At 33.9% G+C, this 24,121-nt stretch overlaps 1 protein-coding gene across 5 annotated transcripts; it reads right to left on the bottom strand.

Moving 5' to 3' along the window:
• Positions 1-676: 676 nt before the first annotated feature.
• On the bottom strand, positions 677-20,479 carry DTWD1 (DTW domain containing 1). Of its 5 annotated transcripts, XM_015595815.2 has the most exons (6): positions 20,345-20,448; positions 19,951-20,027; positions 16,123-16,438; positions 11,820-11,963; positions 9,645-9,894; positions 677-1,003 (listed from the first exon to the last, which is right to left on the bottom strand). In XM_015595815.2, the coding sequence occupies exons 3-6, from the start codon at positions 16,384-16,386 to the stop codon at positions 756-758; spliced, it is 906 nt and encodes a 301-aa protein (XP_015451301.1). In that variant the 5' UTR covers positions 16,387-16,438; positions 19,951-20,027; positions 20,345-20,448; the 3' UTR covers positions 677-755. The 5 variants fall into 5 exon arrangements, with proteins under 5 accessions (XP_015451301.1, XP_006920439.1, XP_015451302.1 ...); XM_006920377.3 differs by lacking the exon at positions 19,951-20,027 and having other exon boundaries at positions 20,345-20,479; XM_015595816.2 differs by lacking the exon at positions 19,951-20,027 and having other exon boundaries at positions 20,296-20,438.
• Positions 20,480-24,121: the final 3,642 nt, after the last annotated feature.

Below are 24,121 nucleotides of genomic sequence, written 5' to 3' on the forward strand. Positions count from 1 at the left end.
GAAAAGGAAAAGCTAAGATTTAGATTCAAGTAAAACTCTAGGACCTGTGCTTTTAAATACTGTGCCACAGTGCTTTTTGAAAAATAAGCCCTATCTCCTACAGCATCTATACCACTTATCAAAAAGGATGATGGTTCGTGTGCTCATCCCTGAATCAATCGCTGGGCACTGTGCTTGCTAAACTGGGTCATATGTCCATCCCTATAGCAGGACACCATGACTGCTAGTAATTTCTTCCTAAAAAAGGATGCCAGACATATAAAAAGTAACAAATGTCCATCAAAGTCACTGCAGATTTACAAAACTAGCCCTAGGGATCAGAGCTACAATTCTAGTTCTGATTATGTTTGCCATTAACCTCAAGGAAATAACCTATCACTTCATTTTCAGGAAGGAGATTCTGACCCCATCTACCTCCAAACATGGTAGTGAGTATAGGTGAAAAGATATCTAAACAGATTTCTAAATATATCCAAATGCATAGACTTAAATATAACACATTAAAATATAGTAATAAAATTGACATGCCAAACTTGAGCAGATAACTTCTGAAACTAATTTTTCAGTCAACATTATCTCTGAAAATTCCTTTAGAAATAACTTCCTTTTAACAAGCAAGCGGCAAAATGAATGAAGCCTTATTTTTTCAAGTGGTCTTACAGACATTACACATGAATAATTTTTAAGAATAAACAGCACAATTACAAGTTTATTGATTTTAGCAAAATAAAATGACATAAGTGGCTTCTTAAAAACTAATAAGTAAGTTTTCTTGTTTTCTTGTCTCCAGAGCATTTGGCACTCTTTATTAACTGGTACATAAAAGAGTAGAAAAATAAAAGATTGTCATATTGTCCTTTGTATTTCTCTTTTAATATATCAGTATGGTAGTCTACCAGAAAGTAGTAAATGGCTTCAATTGTAGAAAGGAAGGTATCTGGCTTTCCTTTTTGATGACGCCAAAAGCAAGTTTTTCTTGTTTTCAACTCAACTTGTAACAACCCTGCCAAAAACAAATAAGAAAAGTATAAATATTTCTTCTTAACCACAGGGTGTGGTACAATAAGGATTTCTCTTAATTAAGGATTTTTTTAAAGAGCCCTGATTTAAAAGATATTTTCTTAAATGCATTTAGGTATATACAGAAGCAATATAAAACAGAGAATGAAATCTTACACGTGACAGTTACCTATATGTATTGGACTTTGAAGCAATGGGTGAAAAGTAGTTAACATTCAAGAGAATCATTCCTTTCCATCTTCTCCCTACCACTGTCTTTTTAAAATTTTAATCCATGACAGGACTAAATTCACCAGTCTTCAGAAGGGGTTCATTTCCTTAATAAACTGACATTTAAAACATCATTCTGAAACTCAAGACAGACGAGCAGGTTGATGGTCTTTAGTACTTCTAGATTATCACTTTTTGGCTATATTTTTATGAACACGGTATTTAGAGCTATTTCATTAGCTCTGTCACATCTGTGTTGCGGAGCCTCAAAGATAGTCAGCTAGAATGCCTTGCTCCTATATATTTAAAGAAAAAATGATTCATGAAACCACAGAACAGTACTCTCACCTCTTATAACTGAAACATCAACATATAAACTAGAATGCTTTTAGCACCTTAGACCAGTACTTGGACTCATATTATATTTATTTTGCCATACTTTAAAAAAAAAAACATATTTCATTTTAAAGTGAGAAATAAAAGGAAGAAGGTAGTATCAAAATTGGCACACTAACCCAGATTAGGAACCTCTGAGTCATCAATGATTTCCTAATATCGCACTTCACTTTAACCTAAAGTGACCTTGGGAATATAGGAGAGAACGACGAGAATAATATAAAAAGAATTAAGATATTAAGGGATACAGAAGATATAATGTCTAATAGGAGTCCCAGGGAAGAGAACAAAGAATGAAGTATAGCATTTAAAGGGATAATACCTATGACTTTTCCCAGAAACTATTTTAAAATGTGCGAAGCCCCAAATACATGAAATAATTTATCTCAAGGAAGATAAATACAAAGAAATCAGTGCCTAGGTCAATCACGTAGTAGTGTAATGCAAAAGAATAAAGATAAAGATTTTAAAAGTAGCCATTACCATTCTTTTGAGCAGATCATATACACAAGAATAGTAATCAGAATGGACAGAAGACTTCATTAGCAACAAAAGAATACTGAAGACACTGGAAGAAAATCTTCAGTGACAAGAGAAAATAACTAGTATCCTAAAGCTGTGTACCTAGCAGAACTGTAAGTCAAGAACAAGAGTGAAAAACATTTGAACATATGCCAACAGGGAACCCAATAAAAGGAATGCTAAAACATGTACTTCAGGAAAGACTGTCTGAATTAAAAGAATGGTGAGCAAAGAAAATGGTAACGTCTATGCAAACCCAAATGAGTGCTGTATGTATAAAACAGAAACAACAATATATAATTTGTGGGCTGAAAAATAAAGAACAGAATAAAGATACAAACAATAAGTGTTGGCAAGGATATGGAGAAAAGGGAACCCTTGTGCACTGTTGGTGGGGTTACAAATTGGTGCAGCCACTATAGAAAACTATATGGAGGTTCCTCAAAAAATTAAAAATAGAACTACCTTATGACCTAGCAATTCCACTTCTGAGTATTTATCTGAAGAAATCCAAAATACAATTTGAAAAGATAAATGTGCCCCTATATTCAATGCAGCATTATTTACAATAGCTATGATATGGAAGCAACCTAAGAGTCCATCGATGGATGACTAGATACATACACTAGATGGATGTAGTACATATATACAATGGAATATTACTCAGCCGTAAAAAGAATGAAATCTTGCCATTTGTGATAACATGGATGGACCTAGAGGGTATTATGCTAAGTGAAATAAGTCAGACACAGAAAGACCATATGATTTCACTTATATGTGAAATCTAAAGAACAAAATAAACAAACAAAACAGAAACAGACTCATAGATACAGGGAACAAACTAGTGATTGCCAGATAGGAGGAGAGTTGGAGGACTGTGTAAAAAAGGTGAAAGGATTAAGAAGTGCACATTGCTGGTTACAAAATAGTCACGAGGATATAAAGTACAGCATAGGGAATATAGTCAATAAAATTGTAATAACTATGTATGATGCCAAGTGAGTACTAGACTTATCAGGGGGATCACTTTGTCTAACCACTTTGCGGTACACCTAAAATTAATACATAATTGCACTGAATTTCTACTGTAATTAAAAAATTTTTAAAAATTTTAAAAAGAACAGAACAAAATTAAGAAAATAATAACATTGTGAACTAAGAGACTGTTGAGTGAAGCTTAGGTATACTAAGTCCTCAGAGTGTTCAAAAGGAGGTTAAAATAATGTTTGATTTTGAATTTTTTAAAGTTACATGTGCAAAGTACCATTCTCTAAAAGAACCAAAATAGGAAAATTCAAAAATGAAATAAAAAATAAAAACTTGATCAAAGAAAAGCTAAGAAAAAAGTGGTAAAAAGCAAGATAAATAGAAATAATATTAAGATGACAGAAATAGGTTCAAATATATCAATACTGCCAGCAAATGTAGATAGACTAAACCTGCCATTTAGAAGACACAGATCACCAACTAAAGCACGACAAGAACAAACACCACTCACAGGGCTTCCGTTCAATACTGTGCTGGAGGTTTTAGTCAACACAGCAATACAAATAAATTACATGCATAAGAACTGGAAAGAAACAGAACTGATATTGTTGACACAAAATTACTTTTAAAATCTATAAATAGATTATTAGAAATACAGTATCCTGGGGTAGAAAGGACTTAAACAAGACACAAAAAGTGCTAAATATGAAAGACTGATAAATTCTACATTAAGAATGTCTGTTCCTCAAAAGATACCATAAAGCAATTTAAAAATGAGTCAAAAAATGCAAGAAGGTATTTCAAAACATTATCATCTATATTCTAGAATATATAAAGAATTCCTACAAATCAATAAGAAAAACAAACCACTAGAAAAATGGACACAGGTATTTCACAGAACAGGACATGTGCATGGTCAAATAAGCAAACCAAATGATGCTGGATCCAATTATTAATTAGAGAAAGGCAAAGTATGACCACAAGGAGATGTCACTTTATATCTACTAGTTTGACAAAGATCAAACATTTGACAATACCAATGTAAAAGTGATTATGGATCAGTGGGATCAACTAATGATGGAAGTATAGATTTGTGTACCACGCTTTGGAAAACAATTGGCATTATCTTGTAAAACTGAACATTCTCATATGCAACAACCTAGGAACCCCACTTTTAGTTACGTTTCCTAGAGGAAGATTTTACATGCAAGAGAATAATCATACTAGCACTATTTCTAATAGCAAAAATTAGAAATAAGTGTTTCATCAACAGGACACTGAATAATTAACTGTAGTATATTCACATAGTCAGATATTATAGCAGTGAAAATAAACTATTGCTACAATCACATAACATGGATAAAACTTAAAAACAAAATGGTGAGTTTAGAATGAGAATCCCCAGAACACAATGCACAGATCAAAATAAAGCAAAACTAAATAATATAAAGTATATGAAAATAAATGTATATAATAAAACTTTTTAAAAAATCAAAAGAATGATAAATATAATTCAGGAGAACAGTTAACTTGTGAGAACAAGGAGAATGGCATAGGGGAGGAGAACATGGGTAAATGAAAGTTACTGATACGATTCTGGTGCTTGAGTTCTTAACTAATCATTATATCATTATGCGCTATAACTTGAAGCATATATTCTTTTGCATGTATCATAATTTAGTTTAAAAAGTAAAAAAACAAAAACAAAAACAAAAACCACCTTTGCCTACTTAGTGGCAGAATTTGGCTGGAAGTCAGGTCCCAGTGCTGTTCTTTCCATTAGATGTAAAACACAAATCTCATCATGTCAATGTCAGGTTTTAAATTCTTTAATGATGCCACAGCACCATGTTAAAAAAGACCAAATTTCAAGGCATGACATTCAAGAGCATTCATAAGTTGAACTTCTTCAGTCTCTTCTCCTGCTATTCTCATAAGGTATGCATTCAACATCATATTCAACTTTTTCAGTCTCTTGAATATATCCTGTGCATATGCCATTCTCTTTGTCTGAAATGCCCCTCCTTTACCCCTTTATCCATCAAGATTTCAAAAGAGACAGTGAATCTTTCCAGGGACTCCAAGCAGAGTGTCTCCTTGATGCCACCACCACACTCAAAACTTACTGAATTTTCTTATCTGCTTACATGTCTGCCTCCCATAATAGATTGTGTGGCAGACAATGTCTAGTATCTTCTCAACATTTACTTTCTCCTTCTCTCTTATTAACAGATCTCGACCCTGTACAGTGTGGCATGTGTCCAGCAAAAAACAATTTCCCAGCTTTCCTTACAGCTAGGGGGGTCATGCATGCGAACAAATTCTGGTCAAAGAAAGGAAAAATGAAATCTCATAGGTAGAACTCCCAGGAAAGCTTTTTTTTGTTTAATACACATATTACCTTTTGCCCTTTGTCTTGCTTGGAATATGTATGGGATGCCTCAGGGACTAGTAGTCATCTTATAGGCATGAGGATGAAAGTGATAGAGGTGGAAAACAGGAGTCTGAAACCTTAAGGGCACTGTGAAGCTCCTGTACCAGCCTTGGACTACCCACCTCTGGACTTTTACATGTGAAAAGTAAACCCACTACTTGTTTTAAGATTCTAGCTGGGTTTCTGTTTCATACAGTTTCATACTCTAACTAATAGCCACTATGACTAATCACAGAGTAGAAATATTGCCTTATTTTCCTTCATATCCCTCGAATCTAGGACACTGCCTGTCCAGGAACAGGTGTTCAACAAATATTACTGAAGGAATGAACAAATCACAAAAATCATCTACCTTTAAAGTATTCTAAGTATTTTGAAAATATCTCAATTTGAATAATTTTAATTCAAAGATAAACAAAAGTGAAAATAACCAAAACCAAATCCCTTTTAACTATTTGTATTAATGTAATTATAACCAAGAAGTAAAGGCAGACATCTGAAATATTCTAATTAGTACAATTAAAATCTTAACATAGGATTTTGACATCGCCAATGTAATTTCTAAAAAAAAAAAAAGAGTAACTATTAAAATGGTGCTGGTTTCTGTAATACATCTAATATGTTCTAAAATGTTAAATATAAAAATAAGGATTTAGTAATTAACACCACTAAACCATCCTGTTTTAAATATTTGCTTGGAAGTATGTAGAACCCTTTAAATCATACTGAAATACATAGACATGGGATTTCATAGGAAACTAATATTTATTTTTAAAAGGTCAACATATACATCTGAAAACATATTTCTGGCAATCAATAACTTTAAGATAAAATACATTAAATTTTTTAGCAGTGAAACTTTAAAGTAGGTAATTATAAATGGCTTGTCCTTCCTAAATTATTGCCTGAATTTCTTCAAATCGAAAATGAAAATGAAAATCTTAAGCTATTTTCATGTCGCTGTGAGGACTGAATGAGGCAGCATATGATACAGCATTCATTGACACACTCAGTAGAGTTTAAGAAATGCTTATAATGTGAACAAACCTGTCACTTTAAACATTGTATCAACATGGTCAAAATGAAGGGACCGATCTGGTCAGTATTTAAAACAAATTACGATTAAATTCCACTTTTAATAATTTGGACTTACTCCCCAACAAAAAAGAAACCATTCTTCCCCACTGCATCTCCCCAAGGCTTCCTATGGTGAATCTTCAAGAATGTTATGTCAATCTTCACTTGTAGGTTTACATTTTATGATTAAATTAGACACTCAACCTCTAAACATTTTATTTTGACAGTAGTAAAACATCCAGAGCTATTTTTCTGTAAAGTCTGGCAAAACAGTATGTTTTTTATTGTTAAGGGTTTTCTTAACCTCTGCATTCACAGTAAGATAACATTACATTTGAGAGTTTAAACTGAGGTTTAGGGTTGGTTTGTTCGGCTTAATCCCATCAAATGATAAAATGTTTTAAAATCTAAAGTAAATGATTTATAACAAATATGGGTTGTTTCTAGTGAAAGTAACTTGGTTTATCTGGAAACTAGTATTTCACATATACAGAGATTATAAAGACGCACAGAGCCCAAGATACTTCCTGTGGTGCAATGAAGAGCCAGAAGTAGGACATGCAGAGAAGACTGACTCTAGAAATCTGTTTGTTTTATGATTTTGAAGGCATTAGGAAATAACTTTAAACATTTTTGACGTAGCACAGAAATATATGACATTTTCTACGTGACTGGGAAGGAGTAACAGAAATTTTTTGTACGAAACTGATTTTAAGCCTTCAGCACAAGTGTGGACACTCTGAAAACAGATTTTGAATTGTACCTCAATAATTCCTTTTATAGTTTTTTTTCAAGTGTTTCCATTTATGTGCTTTCATTGGATCCTTTCAATTACCAAATAAGGTCATTATAAAGAAAAATGGCTCAGAAGAATCTTCAAACTGGGGAATAATTTGCTGTTGTAACCATCCAAAGTACTGTGGCAGCAGTACTCCAAAGAGCAGCACCTAGGGATGTCTCTCTCTATTAAACATCAACAAGACTCTTCCAGGTCTTACGCTCTGTAGTCCTCTGTGTGTCACACACACACACGATTTCTGTCTATCTCTGCCTATCTTTCTTACACACATACACAAGCACACACACAATTAGAATGATAAAGCTTACTAACATGTATGTTGATCTCAGAGGTACGAACTATACAATTAAGCTAATTAAGTCTAGTATCGTCACTCGCTTTACTTGGTACTAATTAACACAAGTCAGACTCCAAAAAAGTGTCATAAACTTTCTTTTCTAGATGGTTTACATTTTTAACAATAGCCTGAGAGAAGCTCTCTCAAATTGAAACTGTTTTGGCAACTGCCTAATACTAACTAGATAGTTGTCTTGCCTTCTAATCATATATGGTATACAAACAAAGCCATCAAAAAGCTGGGAATAAACCTAAAGCTTTTAGAAAACTGAGAAAGCATGAAGAACTGAGTAAGGTGCAAGGGAACATGAGAGGTAGTATGTACTCCTGTTCATATTGCCAATTGTAGTACTTGGACAAGTAAAGCAACTCTTTTAAACCACTATTATTAAGAACTAAGCTTTTCACTCTAAGAGAAAAATAGAAACATAAAAGAAAAGAAAGAAAATCCCTGTAATGTTAAACCTGAATTGGAAGCATCCATGTGAACTCATGATACACACACGTGTGCGTGCACACACACACACACACATGCACACACACACAATTTTTCTTGGCTCTGTGCAGCAAAGTAATGATATCCAAGTAGTAATAAATTTACCAGATCTTGATTTCTAATATCATTTCCCAATAAAAAGAACCATGGCTCCTTTGAATGACTGATTCTAGGTCTGGGGCAGGAAAAAAGTGCTATACCAGAAGGAATAATGAGGCCATGCCACAAAAGACTCGAAGGGCTCCCACTGGCAAAATCTGAGACAATTCAAGCATCAAAAAGAATACAACCATGATGGGGGCAGGTTGGGCAGGGAGAGGACAAAAGAAGAGGAGAGAAAGGAAAAGTTCTTTATGTAATAATGCTCACTAACAATGTAGAAGAAATAATAAAATTAAAATTTCATCATTTAGCAATCCTTGATGTAATTACTGACTTAGGAAACAGTCATCAATGAATACTAAAACCACTTAGTGAAAAGCAGTCGGGAAATAGACAGTTCATAGTCTTAAAGCATTACTCCACATATTACTAATAATTTCAAAGAAGAAAAAAATCTTTATACTGGAGAGGTCTGGCAGTCACCTTTAACTAATTAAAGTTATCATCAATAATGGAACAACTTATATTATTTGCCATCTGTTTTGATGCAATAAGTATACCACTTTCCCTATGAATAGGGTAATCATACAATTTATCAGCTAAACAGCTTCATTTCTGAGAGTAAAAGGGAATACTATTAATAATTATAAAACAATAGATATAAACTGGAATTGTCATGAACAACTGTGGATTTATCCTTATCTATAAGTATCCTTGCAAAAATATTTAAACAATCTAATAATAATGAAACCTTCAGACAACTGATCTATCCTTTTCACACAAGTCTAAGTCATGAAAAATAAAAACAGAGAACCGTTCTACATTAAAAGAGACTGAAAAGGCATAATCAAATGGAATGTGACTTTTCATGCTATGTCAGAGGAAAAAAGCTACAAAAGATATTTTGGGTCAATTAGGGAAATGTAAATTTGGACTGTATATTAGACATTACAGAACTTTTGTTAATTTTCTTAGAGTAATAATGGTATGGCAATTATGCAATTATTCTTAAAAGGTATATACTTAGGTATTTAAGGGTGAAGTGTAAGGCCTGCAACTTCCTTTCAAATGGTTCAACCAAATATATATAGTTGTTATATACATATATCTAAGTACACGCACACATATAATAGAGAAAGAGAATTAAAAGCAAATGCAGCAAAATGTATGGGTCATCAATGCAACTCTTCTAAAAAGGTTTTGAAGTTTTATGGAATGAAAGCTGAGTGAAGGAGCAATGCAAAAAACAAAATTTTTTTTCTTACCTTGAAGTCTCTCATCAGTGAATATTTTGTTTGTTTGGTTCCAGGTGCTATCTATAAATATAATTTTCTTCAGTGTTGTCACTTTGCACTTGCTGTCATTCAAATCCTGTTCTTCAATTTTCTTGCGTTTAATAGATGGCTTGTCAGGGTCATCATTTTTGCTTCTAACATTATTCTGAATCCTTTTTTGCAGATGAAAAGAAATATCTTTTATTGAGATAGACTTAGGTCCAGGGAAAACAAGTGCAACCTAAAGCAAAGAAACTTAAGTTAATAGTGTATTATTATAATCTTCAAAATGAAGAAATTCTGACCGACTTAAAACTTTAAGAAAAAAATTTACTGAATATCTGAGAAACGATCATTAACTTCTACTATATGTGCTTCTTTAATATGTATGGTAAAGTTTTTGGCTTTTCTCTAGTAAGTTATAATCATAATATACTACCTAAAAGTATTACTTCAAATAAGTTATTCACCTGTTGATAGAAGCTAAGTTAATTGTACCTTGAATCAAAAAAACTAAACTTTAAAATATTTTATAAAATAAAAGGCAAAGTATGCGATACTCTGTAAAAGAACTATTGAAAAGCATTCAATAATTAAATACTCTTTTCACCTATATAATATGCAAAGACAAAACAAATGATAGTCAACGCTGGTAAGAAAATGGAGTAATGGGCCTTGATAGCCATCACTCATGGCGGGTTTAAACAGTAAAATTCTTTGTGAAAGCAATTTGGCAACTTAAATCAAGAGTCTTGAAATGTTCATAACCTTTGGTCAAATAATTTCACTACGAGAATTTGTTTTAATAAAATAATCCTAAATACCCACATGCTCAAGATACCCAGAATATTTGTTAAAATATATTTATTATAGTGAAAAATTAAAACTGAAAAATCAAATTTTCAAGGAATAATTCTGTAAATTATGGTACCACTTTTCTTTCAGCATTTTACTGAGACATTATATACTGCTAGAGCCTCCAATCTCTGAATAGCTCTTGCCACAAAACAAGAACCCAGTAAATATTTGTGAAATGAATAAATGTTGGTAGAATTATGGGTATTTTGTCCCCTGTACTTTTCTCTAGTTCCCAAATGTACTTTAATAAGCATAATTTTTAATATGAAAAACTAAACATTACAAAAATAAACAAAAAATCTTGAATTTATAAACTTTAAAGTTATAAAAATTTCTCAAACATTCATATTGCATGCCAATATTTCCCTCATACCTAATTAGCAAAGTCCAGGGTTTCTTAATTTTCTTGGATTATAAGCTATCACATCTCCTTATAGAACTTGGCACTGTGTTCTATTTAATTAACACAAATGATACCTAGCTGACCAGAGAAGGAAATACAAATATATTCCTAGATCTCAAACTTAGATATTTACAAACACAACTTTCTATATAAACTCAACCAAAAAAATATATTGATAGGAAAGGAAAAACCTACCAAGTTCTTTCCAGAACAAATGAGTGTATTAATTTTTTTGTTTCTAGATTAACCAAATGGTCCCCAAGAGACCTAAAAGGGTTTAACGAGCTTCTCTAAGAAGTATCCCAAGCCTACCTGTTTTTGAGATCTACTGCAACATTACTTTTCAACAAGACTAGTAATATCTCACCAATGTGAAATTTCAACTATGTGAAAAACAATTAAGAATCTAGAAATGGAGCAAGGAAGGCCTCTGAGCAGAAAAAAAAAAAAATTTACAAAGGCCATATACTAAAGCTCTTAATTTAGGGAGAATCCCTGAAAATCCTTTTAATTCAGTCTTTCTTCTTTTGGAGAAATTCCACCATTTGTAATCTCGTTTCGCTGTTTGCATCAAATTAGACCATCTACAAGTAGAATAGGCAGGAAAATGGAGAGAGGAGAAAGTAAAAGTAAGCATAATAATACAGGCCAAGAATAAAAACCTGAAGAAATAATGCAGAAAAATGATAAAAAGTAAAAAGACAGACAAAAAAGCCTAACAATCTAGGATCATTGTATCTTTTCAGACACTAATGTAAACTGTATGTTGCTTAGTGCTACATAAGGATAACCCTAGGTCATTATGAAAAATATTAAATTGTGTTCAAGTAGGTTCAGAGAGGCATTGGAATTTAAAATTCATTTTTAGATTCAATGTGAAGAGCTGTAAAAAATAAGCTGCCTACTTCATGGTCCTTTTCTTCATATTCCGGAATACAAGGGTACGTATAAATATTTACAAAGTCAGGTGCTAAGAGTTTTGCATGTACAGCAGTACTTTTGCCATCTGTTTCATTTGGATGTTTAATGATGTCGATCTTCAGTGGAAGCTAAAATTAAAAATAAATAAATAAAACAAATGTAACAATTCTAATTTTTATGTTAATAAAAATGGTCTTCAAAGCTTAAATAAGACAAGCTCATACTACATTCCTATAAATATACTTATGGTGTGCAAGTCATACTTTTCTAAACCAGAATATTAAAAATGATGAGTCATAAAAAAAACTTTCTCGATATGGTTAATCATGTAATAGAACTATTTTCAACTCATTTAACATAGAATCTGCTCTTAAAACCAAGCTCTAACATCATTTTTATTTAAGTTACATAAGCAGTGAGTCCGATTCTTTGCATTTCAGTATTTGTGACAAGGACATTTTTTATAATTCCTATAAATTTTAAGTTTGTTCATTTTATGATATAGTAAAAGGAAATAAAAGTATGGATAAAGCTTCATATCTAAAATTCAAGTTAAAATTTTGTTCCTTATACATCCTTTGAAGTCAAAGGTATTATCTTTAGCTGTGAATGTTACAATTCTCAGAAGTGGCCTTTAACAGCACGAATAAAATAATTATCAACTGAAAAAATAGCAACGGAATAGATCTAGGAGGCATACTCTTCATATAAAAAATAACTCTTCAAAATCATTTTGCTTATTTCCCTTAAAGTTTCATTATTTAATTGTTATGGGTTATGTCCTGCCTCTATGCAAAAATAGCATTTTCATGCATTTCTCGAGTTACATTTTTCTATTATTTCACTGACATGTTTGGTTTAGTTTTCTGTATAATGTCTGTGCAAGTCCTGCATTGTCATGATTATGAAAATAAAAGCCAACTAATATCTCCCCTTCTATATATAAGAAACTTTCAGATTCTTCACTGTAGATTTCAAATGACTTATTTGTTATGATAAGCACTCTTCCAGCTTCCACCCTCCACTAAACAGGCAGGATATTAGGTATTTACTCTAGGGCACACAGCTATTTTACCCTGAAGTACAAAACTATTTCTCTCATTTATTTATAAACAGCTTTATTAAAGAGAAAAAATTGATACAATAAACCACACACACTTAAAAGTGGACAATCTAATGAGTTTTAACATACATTTCACCCTTGAACTCATCATCACAGTCAAGATAATGAACATATTTGTCACCCCTCAAAAGTCTTCTTGTGCCTTCCTCCTTCCCATTCACCATCAACTACCACCCACAGTCCTCAGGCAACCCGTGATCTGCAATCACTATAGATTAGTTTGCATTTTCTCAATGTCTATATAAATGAAATCACACTTTTCATCTAACTTCATTCATAAAATAATTATTCTGAGATTTATCTATGCTGTTGCATGTATCATTAATTCCAGAACTATTTTTTAAAGGAGCAGCTGCTGCATGCTACTAAATAATCTCAGTTGCATATATTTTATCTTTCTAGATGAGCATGTGGAAAAAGGACAGTGTATACCCCAGAAGGGCCATAAATATGTATCCCAAATAGTTTTCAATTTAGCATTTCAAACCCCATGTCTCCTACCTTCCCTACCTAGGCCTAGTGAACATTTGTAAGTTGGGGCCAATTGCTTTAAATTTGCAAACCAACTTCTAGTTAGAGAAAATTCACCATTTAAGTATGAAGTTCACAAATGATTTTACATCAGTCTACTTTTGGCTGAACTCTACATCAGACTTTCCTCATGATGCTCAGTCTCTGTTGAACTATATTCCCTTTTCCCGGGGTCTCTCAGTACCAGATCGGCATTAGCTTAGCCCAGGAAAGGTAGAAAAGGGGAAAGAAGAAAGCAGATTGTGACAAAGTATTCTACTACCAATAAAATTAACTTTCTTATATGGCTGATGAGTAGAGCTGAAAATTCCAAAGGTGATCACCAACATTTCTGATCAGCTGGCTATCTTTGAAGGATATCATTTATATCAAGGACACAGAACTGAATGTTATTAACGTATTTTACAAATCATGTACCTAGCCTATTATGGACTAAAATGTACAAGTATAAGACAATAACACAAAACTTATGCTCAAAAAGTATTCCTGGGACCTAATCTATGTATCTTTAGTTCTCTGTGAGTTAAGCCTGAAATTTCTGATACTATGAAACAAAAGCAGAAACACAAATCGAACCATGAAAATATGTTTATGAAAATATGTTTATGCTCTAGTTCACACATTGTCAAGGAAGACACCTCTTTTACAATGACAGGGTAACACCAGCAGAGTTGACCAGATGCAGTACAAGTAGAGATGTTCGGCTTTCAAACATATATAGAACATCAATTTGTTCCCTAACACCTGTATCTCTATAAAAGATTTACCACAAACCTTTCTGCCCTATTGATCAAAATGCCATTAGCAGGAAGCCCTAAGCCTTTCAACCATGTGATTAGCAACTTTCCCAAAGGGAGCCTTTTAAATTCTAGGACTCTAATAAAAATGAAGATTTTTTTACCTTATGATTTTTCTCCTCTTTAAAAAAAAAAATACCAAGAGCACTTTTTAAATGTTTGTGCTTTTCTCATGACATTAAAAAAAATCATATTCTGCATAAGAAGACAGGTATTTATAAATTATTCCCTAGACTAAAATTTAAAGCTTGGGAGGTACTTACTCATTATGTTGTCATCTTCCCTTCCCAAGCAGGCTATCTAAAATCAAATGCTAAATGATTCATGAAAATAAAAATAAAGTTGAAATTAGGAAAAAAATTTGTAAAGTTTTATTATCATTAATAAACATTAACATCAAATTTTATATGTGGCCTTTAAAATGATAAACACTTAAGAAAACTGTATAGTTCAGTAGGCCATTTAGAGTAGATCAAACACTGGGCATAGTGTTTTGAGTCATTTTTATTAAATGGTGGACATTAGACCACTGATTTGGAAAATAATACTCTATTATTAAATTTCTATGACAATATTAGCCCTGCCAATATATTCTTAACTTTTACTATTCTGTTCTTCAATCTTTTCTGACTACAACACATCTTAAGATAAAACTTTTAATGGAATACTTTCTTTATATAACTAGAAGATAGAATAACTCTGTATATACTTCAAAAATCATACTTTGAAATGTAACATTCATATAAGATATTGGGAAACTTAATTATTTTCCTCAAGTTCTCGGTTTTTCTAAAGTAACTATAAGGCTGACTAGAATCTACACTTACTTATTCTTGGCCAGTAAACTTCCCAATGGCCTGTAACTGTGATTTCAGACCCCTGAGAGGTGATCATGGACTTGCCAAAATGATATATAGGCTAAAGTGAAATTCAAATATGAGCGTTAAAGTATTCTTATTACTTCAACTTTACCAAATCTTAGAATCACCACATTAAATGCTTTTAGTTACAATTAATTTTTTTTTACTGGCCAGTTCTAATGAGGCCATGTGTAGAGTTTAGTCAAACTAAAATCCTAATACGCAGCAGTCAAATATTATACATTATTTGATTTATCGCTAAACTTCGGTCACTGCTAGACAAGATAATATATATGTGATAATTTCTTTGATTGCTATGTAGACAAGATGGTCTACAGATCTTTTACCTATACAAGAGTAATCCTGGTAAGCAACAAAAAGTATAAAGTAAACAATCAATTCAAATCAATTTTAAAAATCTGGCTTTAAATCACTCTATTTATAACATGCCCAATGAAGTCTTAGTCTTTTCCATTTTAGTTCAGTTTCGTTTTGGTCACGGACATGTGCTCCATTTCCACATACAGAATGGGGCTAAGCCTATTCTACAAAAGCCTAAGCAAAAATCAACCCTAGCTCCTTTAGTTAGGTGTTCTCAAAGAAAAGTCCAAGGACCTAGGATAGTTTTGGAAGCTCCTTCAGTAGTCTATAAACTTGTCTCTTGTATTAATGTTTATATCACATTTTTTTCTATGTTGCAAATGAATTATAATCATTAATTTAAAAAAGTACTTGATTTCATTAAACACAATACCATTCATCTCACACCCAAGTGTTTTGGCAATGTGTCTCTTTTTACAGAGAGAAGAAAAACAAATGGGTTCAACAGTCTGTAGGATTAAATTTTCTATTAATATAATTCATTTTCATAATGATGTCATTTACCAAGCTTATCAATTATATTAGAACAGGCAAATATGAGACATCTTTTTTAAATCTATTTTCCTACTTTCAAACCATTAAAGTTCTCACCAACCTTCACAAGTGGCATCTGTTCAATGGGTACATTTTCAACTGGGACGTAGCATGTATAGCAGTAGAACATTCTTGAACCACCACATTTAAGACATTTTGATCTTCCACTTTGCTGAGCTTTCTGAAGAACTTCTTGAGATGCTAAGCGTAAGTTTTGAAGAGGATCTTCTGCAGCTATGGAAGTAGTTTGGGATTGTTGTAGTTCCACAAATTTTGAATTACTTTCTTCCCTTTCTTTGAGAAACATAGGTGGACTGAGAGACATTTTTCAAACCAAAGTTTAACATCTATTTCTAAAACGCATTATCATAGGTGCACTGAAAAAAAAAGTAGGGGGTAAAATAAAAACAGAAAACATTTTTACCCATTGCCTCCACAAAGAAAATTACTCAATTTAATTCACTGTGCGCTGTTTTTAGAATTATTAACAAAAGCTAACAAGTTTTTAAACCACTAAATTAGCATACTTTAAAATACAAAATTAAAATATAATAAACTCAAAATAATAAATTACTCTTTGGGGCCATTCCCTCCATAAAAATAGAAAAGTGCTCTTCTATAAAAACTATTTCAAATATAAAGTTTAGGTACCAACAATCCATTTTCAATGACTCTTTGTGTTCCAAAGGCAGCAATTTGTTTTATATTAGGAAAATAATGGTTTAATGTTAGCATCAGACAGGAATGTCTTCAATATCACATGACATCTATTCTCACATTGAACTCTAAAGAAAATATAAAGTTCCAGTGAAATCAGTAAAATTTAGTTTGTTATGTTCGAAAAGATATATTCCTCTCCAACTTAAATTAAAATACACATAAAATATAACTAAATATCCATTAATGTGAGATGTATCTACTACCAATTAAAGTTGGCAAAATATTTCAAAAGGTGAAATATGTGCCCAGAAAAATAAAGTATGATCTTATAAATTTAAAATTTTACAGGGTAACATTAATGTTCCACTCACTGTAAGAATTCCCATTGCCTTCAAAAGTATACACCATTCAGATTCTTAGTTCTAGAGACAAAATAGTAAAGTAACTTTCCGACTTAAGTATTTCCTTCAAAGAAGAATGAAGGCTGCCAAAACTGTTATTCAAATACTCTGTAAGCACGATATCTTTTGGGGAGAAAACTGTTATTCAAATACTCTGTAAGCACGATATCTTTGGGGGAGAAAAGGCTGCCAAAACTGTTATTCAAATACTCTGTAAGCACAATATCTTTTGGGGAGAAAAGGCCCTTTTAATTTGATATGCATTCCAAAGTGGTAAAATGATTCTCTTATTATAAAGACTTATGGCATTGTGGTGTTTAACTATGAGGCTCCAGGCAGTTTGAGTACAAACACTGACAAGCAAAACACTGTGACTGCAACAGGAAACTTTCTGTGGTATCCCAAATACAAAATGACAAAAAGTCCAGTGGAACATAATATACAAGATAATTTACTAATAAGTTAGTGATACTAATTTAATTATTCATCAGGAGCTTTTTATAGATTGTAAATCCCAGTGAGCTTGAGATCCAAAAAAAGAAATGCAAAAAAAAAAAAGATGCTGGTCATTCAAATAAAAGTGAAATACATTTGCCAAATTTACCAAAGGGGAAAATCAAAATACTGCATGATAAATATTTTTGATGTGTACTTATTAGGCACGGGTTTATATTTTGAGTTTCTCAGAGAAAGTGATAGTTCAGAATGATAGTCCAATCACTTTTTCCTGCCTCACAAATGGAAAATATTTACTCCTGGCCCCCCACACCAAGCCACTTACCTAAAAATGGTTTCTATCTTTGTGACTATGCCCGCAACAACTAAGAGAGTGCAGGATATTAAGATGCTCATCTACTCCTGGCCCCCCACACCAAGCCACCTACCTAAAAATGGATTCTATCTTTGTGACTATGCCCTCAACAACTAAGAGAGTGCAGGATATTAAGCTGCTACCTTTTTTTTGTTGTTGTTGTTTCAGATCATTTTAAGATCACATGAATCTTGGACCTTATCCATAGAAAAGGCATATACAGACACAATAGTTTGATCACAATTTCAGGTGATGTGCAGATCTCTAGAGTTCATCTACAGATCCAGGTAAAGAAATCCTAAGATCGAAAAGTCATTCTAAAAACAACAGCAGCCTTAAAAGTCTGGGAGGAGTTCATATCAGTCTCCAGAAATCAGAGCTACAAATCTCGTTGGCCAATGAAGGGTCAACTGCCATAGACAATAGAGGTCTCATCAAATGCACTTAGGAAGCTAATTAAGATTTACCTAAATTCTCTTGGTTTGGGTTTGTTCTAGTATTGCCTGAGGTCCTTACAGAGAAACATTTTTAGGCTGTAGTAATCTTGAGTTACCTCCATTATGGGGCTCATCCTCAAAAAAGAAAGTGGACTGGACTAAATTCAACCTGACTCCATTCCCTGGAAAACTACTGGTGAGTTTTTCAAGGGCTCTCAAATGCACTCCTCCTGAGATACTTCCAAAATATCCCCTCATACTTGGGCTTCCATCCATATAACAAAATGGATATTAGTAAAGCCTTATGTAAATATCATTCCTCTATAAAATCAAATAACATAAATGCCTGTGAGACAGTGAAAGGTAAATGTTTATGGCTCCCTCCCCTGCCTCGCCTACATACTCTCACTTATGACTGAGGTGGCTACACACAAGAGGCCAGCAGTAGTAAATCATGGGCAACTCCCTCCAAAGATCTCTGAAACTATGCTACAGCATCTGTCCTGACCTAGCCAATAGCCTGCTTCAAATGTGTATAAATTATTCGTTGCAAACTTGATGATTCAAAACCTTCAAAACATACTTGTTAACATCAAATATATGCAGGGAAATACAAGTGGAGTCACAGGAGTTACATAGAAAACATAAAAGCCTTTATCCCAAGGAACTAATGAATATTTTTATCTTGATGGTGCATCCATCATTCTGCAACTTAGGTTGAATGAAACGAATTACTCACCAAGTTGCAGTAATTCTGCCTTGCACATGATCCTCTATTTTTAGTCTCAAAGTCAGGACTCTAGGTAGTCTATGGTAATCTCTTACATCTCTTTACCTTTGCTCACTTATTACTGGTTCCACATATTTAACATGGAAAAATGTACCTTTACTTGGAGTTCTACCTAGCAGACAGTGAATTGTGCGAGAGCAAAATTCTTTACTGATCTCATCTACCCCTGTGTCTTATGCAGCAGGAGGAAGTCAATAAATACTTTTTTAATTAAAACAAAACCATTCTGAAAAAAGAAAACATGCAGTATGCATCTTGCTATTGAGGTAACTGAAAACTGTAAAAATATCTGTAAAAATGCAGCCTGGCAGACCTTTTTTTCAAAACAATACTAATAGGAAAGGCTCCTAGCTCAAGTTGACTCACCTCCCAAAGGAACATTATATAAAACTCTCCTATCTTGTATTGTGGTTTTATATAAAATCTACTTCAATTTTGTTTTCCTGTACTATTTTTAAGAACCTGGTCACATATATATAGAGAGAGAGCTCCAATATCCATTTTTTAAAATCCAAGGTGTTTTTGGAACCCAAGGTCCTGTTTCATACAGGACCAATGGCCCCTCCCAGACCCCCCACCGTGTAGTAGGCAGTCTTGCCTTAGTTTTTCAGAGTACACTGGGGTTCAGACACAGGTAATCTTTAAATATGGTAGTTTTGAGTTATGCAGCGAATTTATCACCCAATTCCATGGAACTGGCACCTTAAAGTGTTAATGTATTTTCCCCCAAAAATTTAAACATAAGAAACAGCTTCCTTTATTATATAACCATAATCAATATTTTAAATACCTCGCTACATGGCACACTGCGTCTGTGCTAAGCTTCTCCTTCCGTGATAACCAATACCCCTTAAGCCACTCCAAACACTAGAAAAGAAAAAATAGGTTTCCTAGGGGACTAACTTTGCCAGGACAGAGTTCTCTTCGGATGGAAAGCACCGAAAATAATTGTTAGGGGAAAATTTTTTTGAGAAAAAATTCGGAAGCGTTTTTCCCCAAGGGGCCTGCAAGATCCTAAAAATGCAAGCGCCCGAGAGGGACCAGGGCCCCGTTCACAGGCGACAACCCGCACGACCTCCGTTAGGGCCCGGCCTAGGAGAGTCCACTCCCCGCAGTTGCACGAATCCAGACAGACCACTTAGTCTCCAGAGAGGCGCAGGAGAGGATCGGAGTGGGACTCAGACCTGCACAGCCCGCGGGTCCTTGCTCAGCTCCCGCGTCTTCGGCTCCGCCCGAGCCCGAAACGCGCGCCCGACCGTGGTCGCGCACGGACGCGACGGAGCGCTTTCCGGGCGACACCAGAGGGAGGAGCCCGGCCGTTGCTAGGACCGTTGCTAGGGCCGGGCGTGGCGCAGGTCCCGCGGCGAAGGTAACGTGCGGGGAGGACCGCCGGGAGGAGTTAAACGGGAAGTCCCGCCTCAGCCTCTCAAGCCACCCGCGGTGTCGCCACTCGGAGAGACGAGACCTAGGAGCAGGACCGGGGTCGGCGACGCCGAGCCTCACACCACGCCAGCCCTCCGCTGAGTTCCCTCCTGGGACTGGCCGTGACTACATGTATGGGATGCAGTTCTCGAAATATACTCTCAAGGTGTAGTTGCAGGAGGTTGTGAATATGCTGATGTTACAGAACACTTTTTCATTTTACCAATCCCAAAAGTATTTCAATCGTGAGAAGTTGGTTCTATTACTTTTTTAGGGCTATATCAAGATAAGTATTCCTTGCGGTGTATAGCTATTAGAAAAATTGTATCTTGATGATTTATTTTGATTAAAAACTACATATGCATGTAGATTTGGGATTACTTTGTGCATTTTTCCAGTTTGAAATTATATGTAATATGTGGCTAGATGATTAAACCATTTTCTTTGCCTCACTTCAAAGAAAATCCAAACTTAAGGAGTGAACGTTAACAATTGCGAGATTTAAAAACACAGTGGCCAGATATTGAGCTATGTATTTGAGTAATACAAATTTAGCAAGTGAGAGATAAAGGACAGAACCTTGCCCTGGAGGAGCTAACCATACCGAGTTAAGCATGGGTAGTACAGAAAATACAGTATGACTAACATTGTAGGAATACTAAAAGAACTCAGAATGGAGTGGTCAATGAAGGCTTATTGGTTGGACCTGAGTAAGGCCTTGAAGAATGATTATGGTTTAGAGTAGTGTTTTTCAAGGAGATCATGTAGGACACATTGGTGGAGTAAGGAAATCTATTAAGCCAAAACCACACTTAAAAAAAAAAAAATGAAATAGTATAGTGTGGAAATACCGGTTCGTGGCACTTGATAAAGTTAAGTATTACTTTATGGAGTTTTAAATTACTGTAAAATATAGTAGCTTAAAATAACCATTTTATTACATTCATGAATTGTGCATTCAGTAGGGCACAGAGGGACAGGTTTTTTTTGTTTGTTTGTTTTTTTAACTTAGCTGGGAAGACTATGAATGCTAGCAGAAGTTCTATGCATGGCCTCTCCATGAGGCCTGGGCTTCCTCACAGTATGGCAGCAGGGTAATCAAATTTAGCTTAGGCCCAGTGCTCCAAAGTCAAATGTTGCAATGAATAAGGCAGAAACTACATGTTCTTTTATGACTTAGCCTGAAAAAGTAACACAGTGTCACTTCTCTCATATTCTTTTGGTTATAAATGAGTCACAAGGCCTGTCCAGATTTTAGGTGAAGGGACATTATGCCAATTCTCAAAAGATTGTCAAAGAATTTGTGGCTATATTTTTAAAAGCCAACATAGCAAATTAATTGCTGTCACAGAAACCCCAAAATTTCAGTGATTTAATACAGTAAACTTTTATTTCTCACACTCACAAAAAATGCATTATGTATGTTACTAGTCAGATAAAATATTAGGCTTAAGGATGTGAGTTTTAATTTTAGTGGTTCTGCTGTCTCCTAAGATTTGGAGTCCACAGCTTATCTGACAAGAAAGCATGGTGAATCACACAAAACGTTTCAGAGGTCAGACCTAGAAATGACATATATCATTTTGCCCACATTTCATTGGCCAAAATTTAGTCCCAAGACCCCTCACTTTAACTTCAAGGAAGCCTGGGAAATGTAGAGAAACATACACATATTGGTGAGCACTAACAGCTTGCCACATTCTAGCTGTTTAAACAAAACCCTGTTTTCCCCCTTCTTCTCTACTCTATTCTCAATTCTCTCAAAAGGAAAATTCAAGTTTTTAAAAATATTTTTTTCTGTTATTTACTCCATATTTTAAAACCTGGTTACATTGCAATTTCTTGATTTTTCAATGTCAGACATTATTCATTGACTTTCTCCTGTGGAGGTCAATGATAAAACTCTTTTACACCACCCCTAAGCATGTGAACATTCCTTCTCCACCTACCCCCACACACTCTTCTTATCCCCTCATCTCTCAATATAAAATTATTGCAGTTTTTGTTTAAACCAACATTTGTAAGTATCAGTCAACCCTGATCATGTTAACTTTTAATATAACCTTTTACTTTCCTTTGTCTCAATGATTGCTATATTTATATGTACTTATTTGCAATCTGCCCTCAGACACTCTGCCAAAGTGATAAAACATCATAATCAAACATATCAGTTTATCTAGAAAAAATTTTTTTTCCTTTCAGGTAGTCCCTAGGGCATTACAAACTCTAGTTCATTCAGTACTGGTTGCTTTTATCAATTCGATATTGCTCTCCTGTGTTTGATCCCTTCTTACCTTTTTCTTTCTTTAATCCTTTGTTTTTATGAAACATATCCTCTAGTACCTTTCTGAGAAAAGGTAAATGGGAGTGTAGTAGATAGCATAATGACCACTCCCAAAGATGTCCATATGCCAATCTCTAGATCCTATGAATATGCTTTCTTATATAGCAAAAGAAAACTTGCATATGCAATTAAGTTAAGGATTTTGAGATGGGCAAATTACCCTGGATTATCTTGATGAGATAATCATGATCATGAGTGCCTTTGTAAAAGGGAGGCAAGAGGTCAGAGGGAAGAAAAGATGTAACACCGCTGGCTTTGAGGTTGGAGGGAGGAGCCAAGGAACGTAGGTGACTTCCAGAAGGTAGAAAAGGCAAGGAAACATTCTCCTCTAGTCTCCAGAAGGTACATAGTCCTGTAGACCCACTTCATACTTCCGACTTCTAGAACTGTGAAATAATAAACCTGTGTGGTTTTAAGCAGCTAAGTTAGTGATAATTTGTTAACACCAGCAATATGAAACTAATACAGGGAGAAATGGTGGTTTTCTTTTTTTCACTACCTTGCAGAGCTGAAAAATGCCGTACACTTAATTGATGGTCTCCCCATATTTAAATTTCTAGGTCAAAATCATTTTTTTCAAATAATCTTCTAGATTCTTATCTTTTGTCCTCTGATTCTTTTCTTCAACTTTTTTATTCTAGTTTCCAGAAGATTTCTTCAGCTTTCTCCAGCCCCCACAAACTTTTTGTTGAATATTTAATTTATGCCATTATATTTATACTTAAAAAAAATTCTCTATTACTTTATAACATGCTGTTTTGTTTTCAGGGATGCATTACCATATATCTTTCTAAGAATCTTAAAGATATTTTAAAAGTTTCCTTCTGTTTCCCATATCATCTGTATGCTGTCAGATTTCTATTTTGTTGTTGTTTTTATCTTTTTAAAAATTGTACAGTTATTCCTTAAATATCTAGTAATCCTTGAATTTTTATTCATATCGAAGAATAGGATTAAAATAGTGACAGAAAACTCACTGTGTCTGAACAAGGATTGTCAAGCAAACAGCTTCATAATAGGGTAAGATTTTACATTGTGAGATTCTCAAACATCTATAGAATAAAAGGCACTAATGACTATAAGAGCAGAAATCACTGTGTCTGAACAAGGATTGTCAAGCAAACAGCTTCATAATAGGGTAAGATTTTACATTGTGAGATTCTCAAACATCTATAGAATAAAAGGCACTAATGAC

Source organism: Pteropus alecto, unplaced genomic scaffold, assembly GCF_000325575.1.
Source record: "Pteropus alecto unplaced genomic scaffold, ASM32557v1 scaffold86, whole genome shotgun sequence".
NCBI lineage: Eukaryota > Metazoa > Chordata > Mammalia > Chiroptera > Pteropodidae > Pteropus > Pteropus alecto.

Coding starts and splice junctions, on each gene's coding strand:
- DTWD1 (XM_006920377.3), bottom strand. CDS start 16,386: ATGTCTCTCAGTCCACCTATGTTTCTCAAAGAAAGGGAAGAAAGTAAT. Junction 11,964..16,122: donor AACAGATGCCACTTGTGAAG/GTTGGTGAGAAC, acceptor TTTTAATTTTAG/CTTCCACTGAAGATCGACAT. Junction 1,004..9,644: donor CACTGATGAGAGACTTCAAG/GTAAGAAAAAAA, acceptor TGTTTTTGGCAG/GGTTGTTACAAGTTGAGTTG.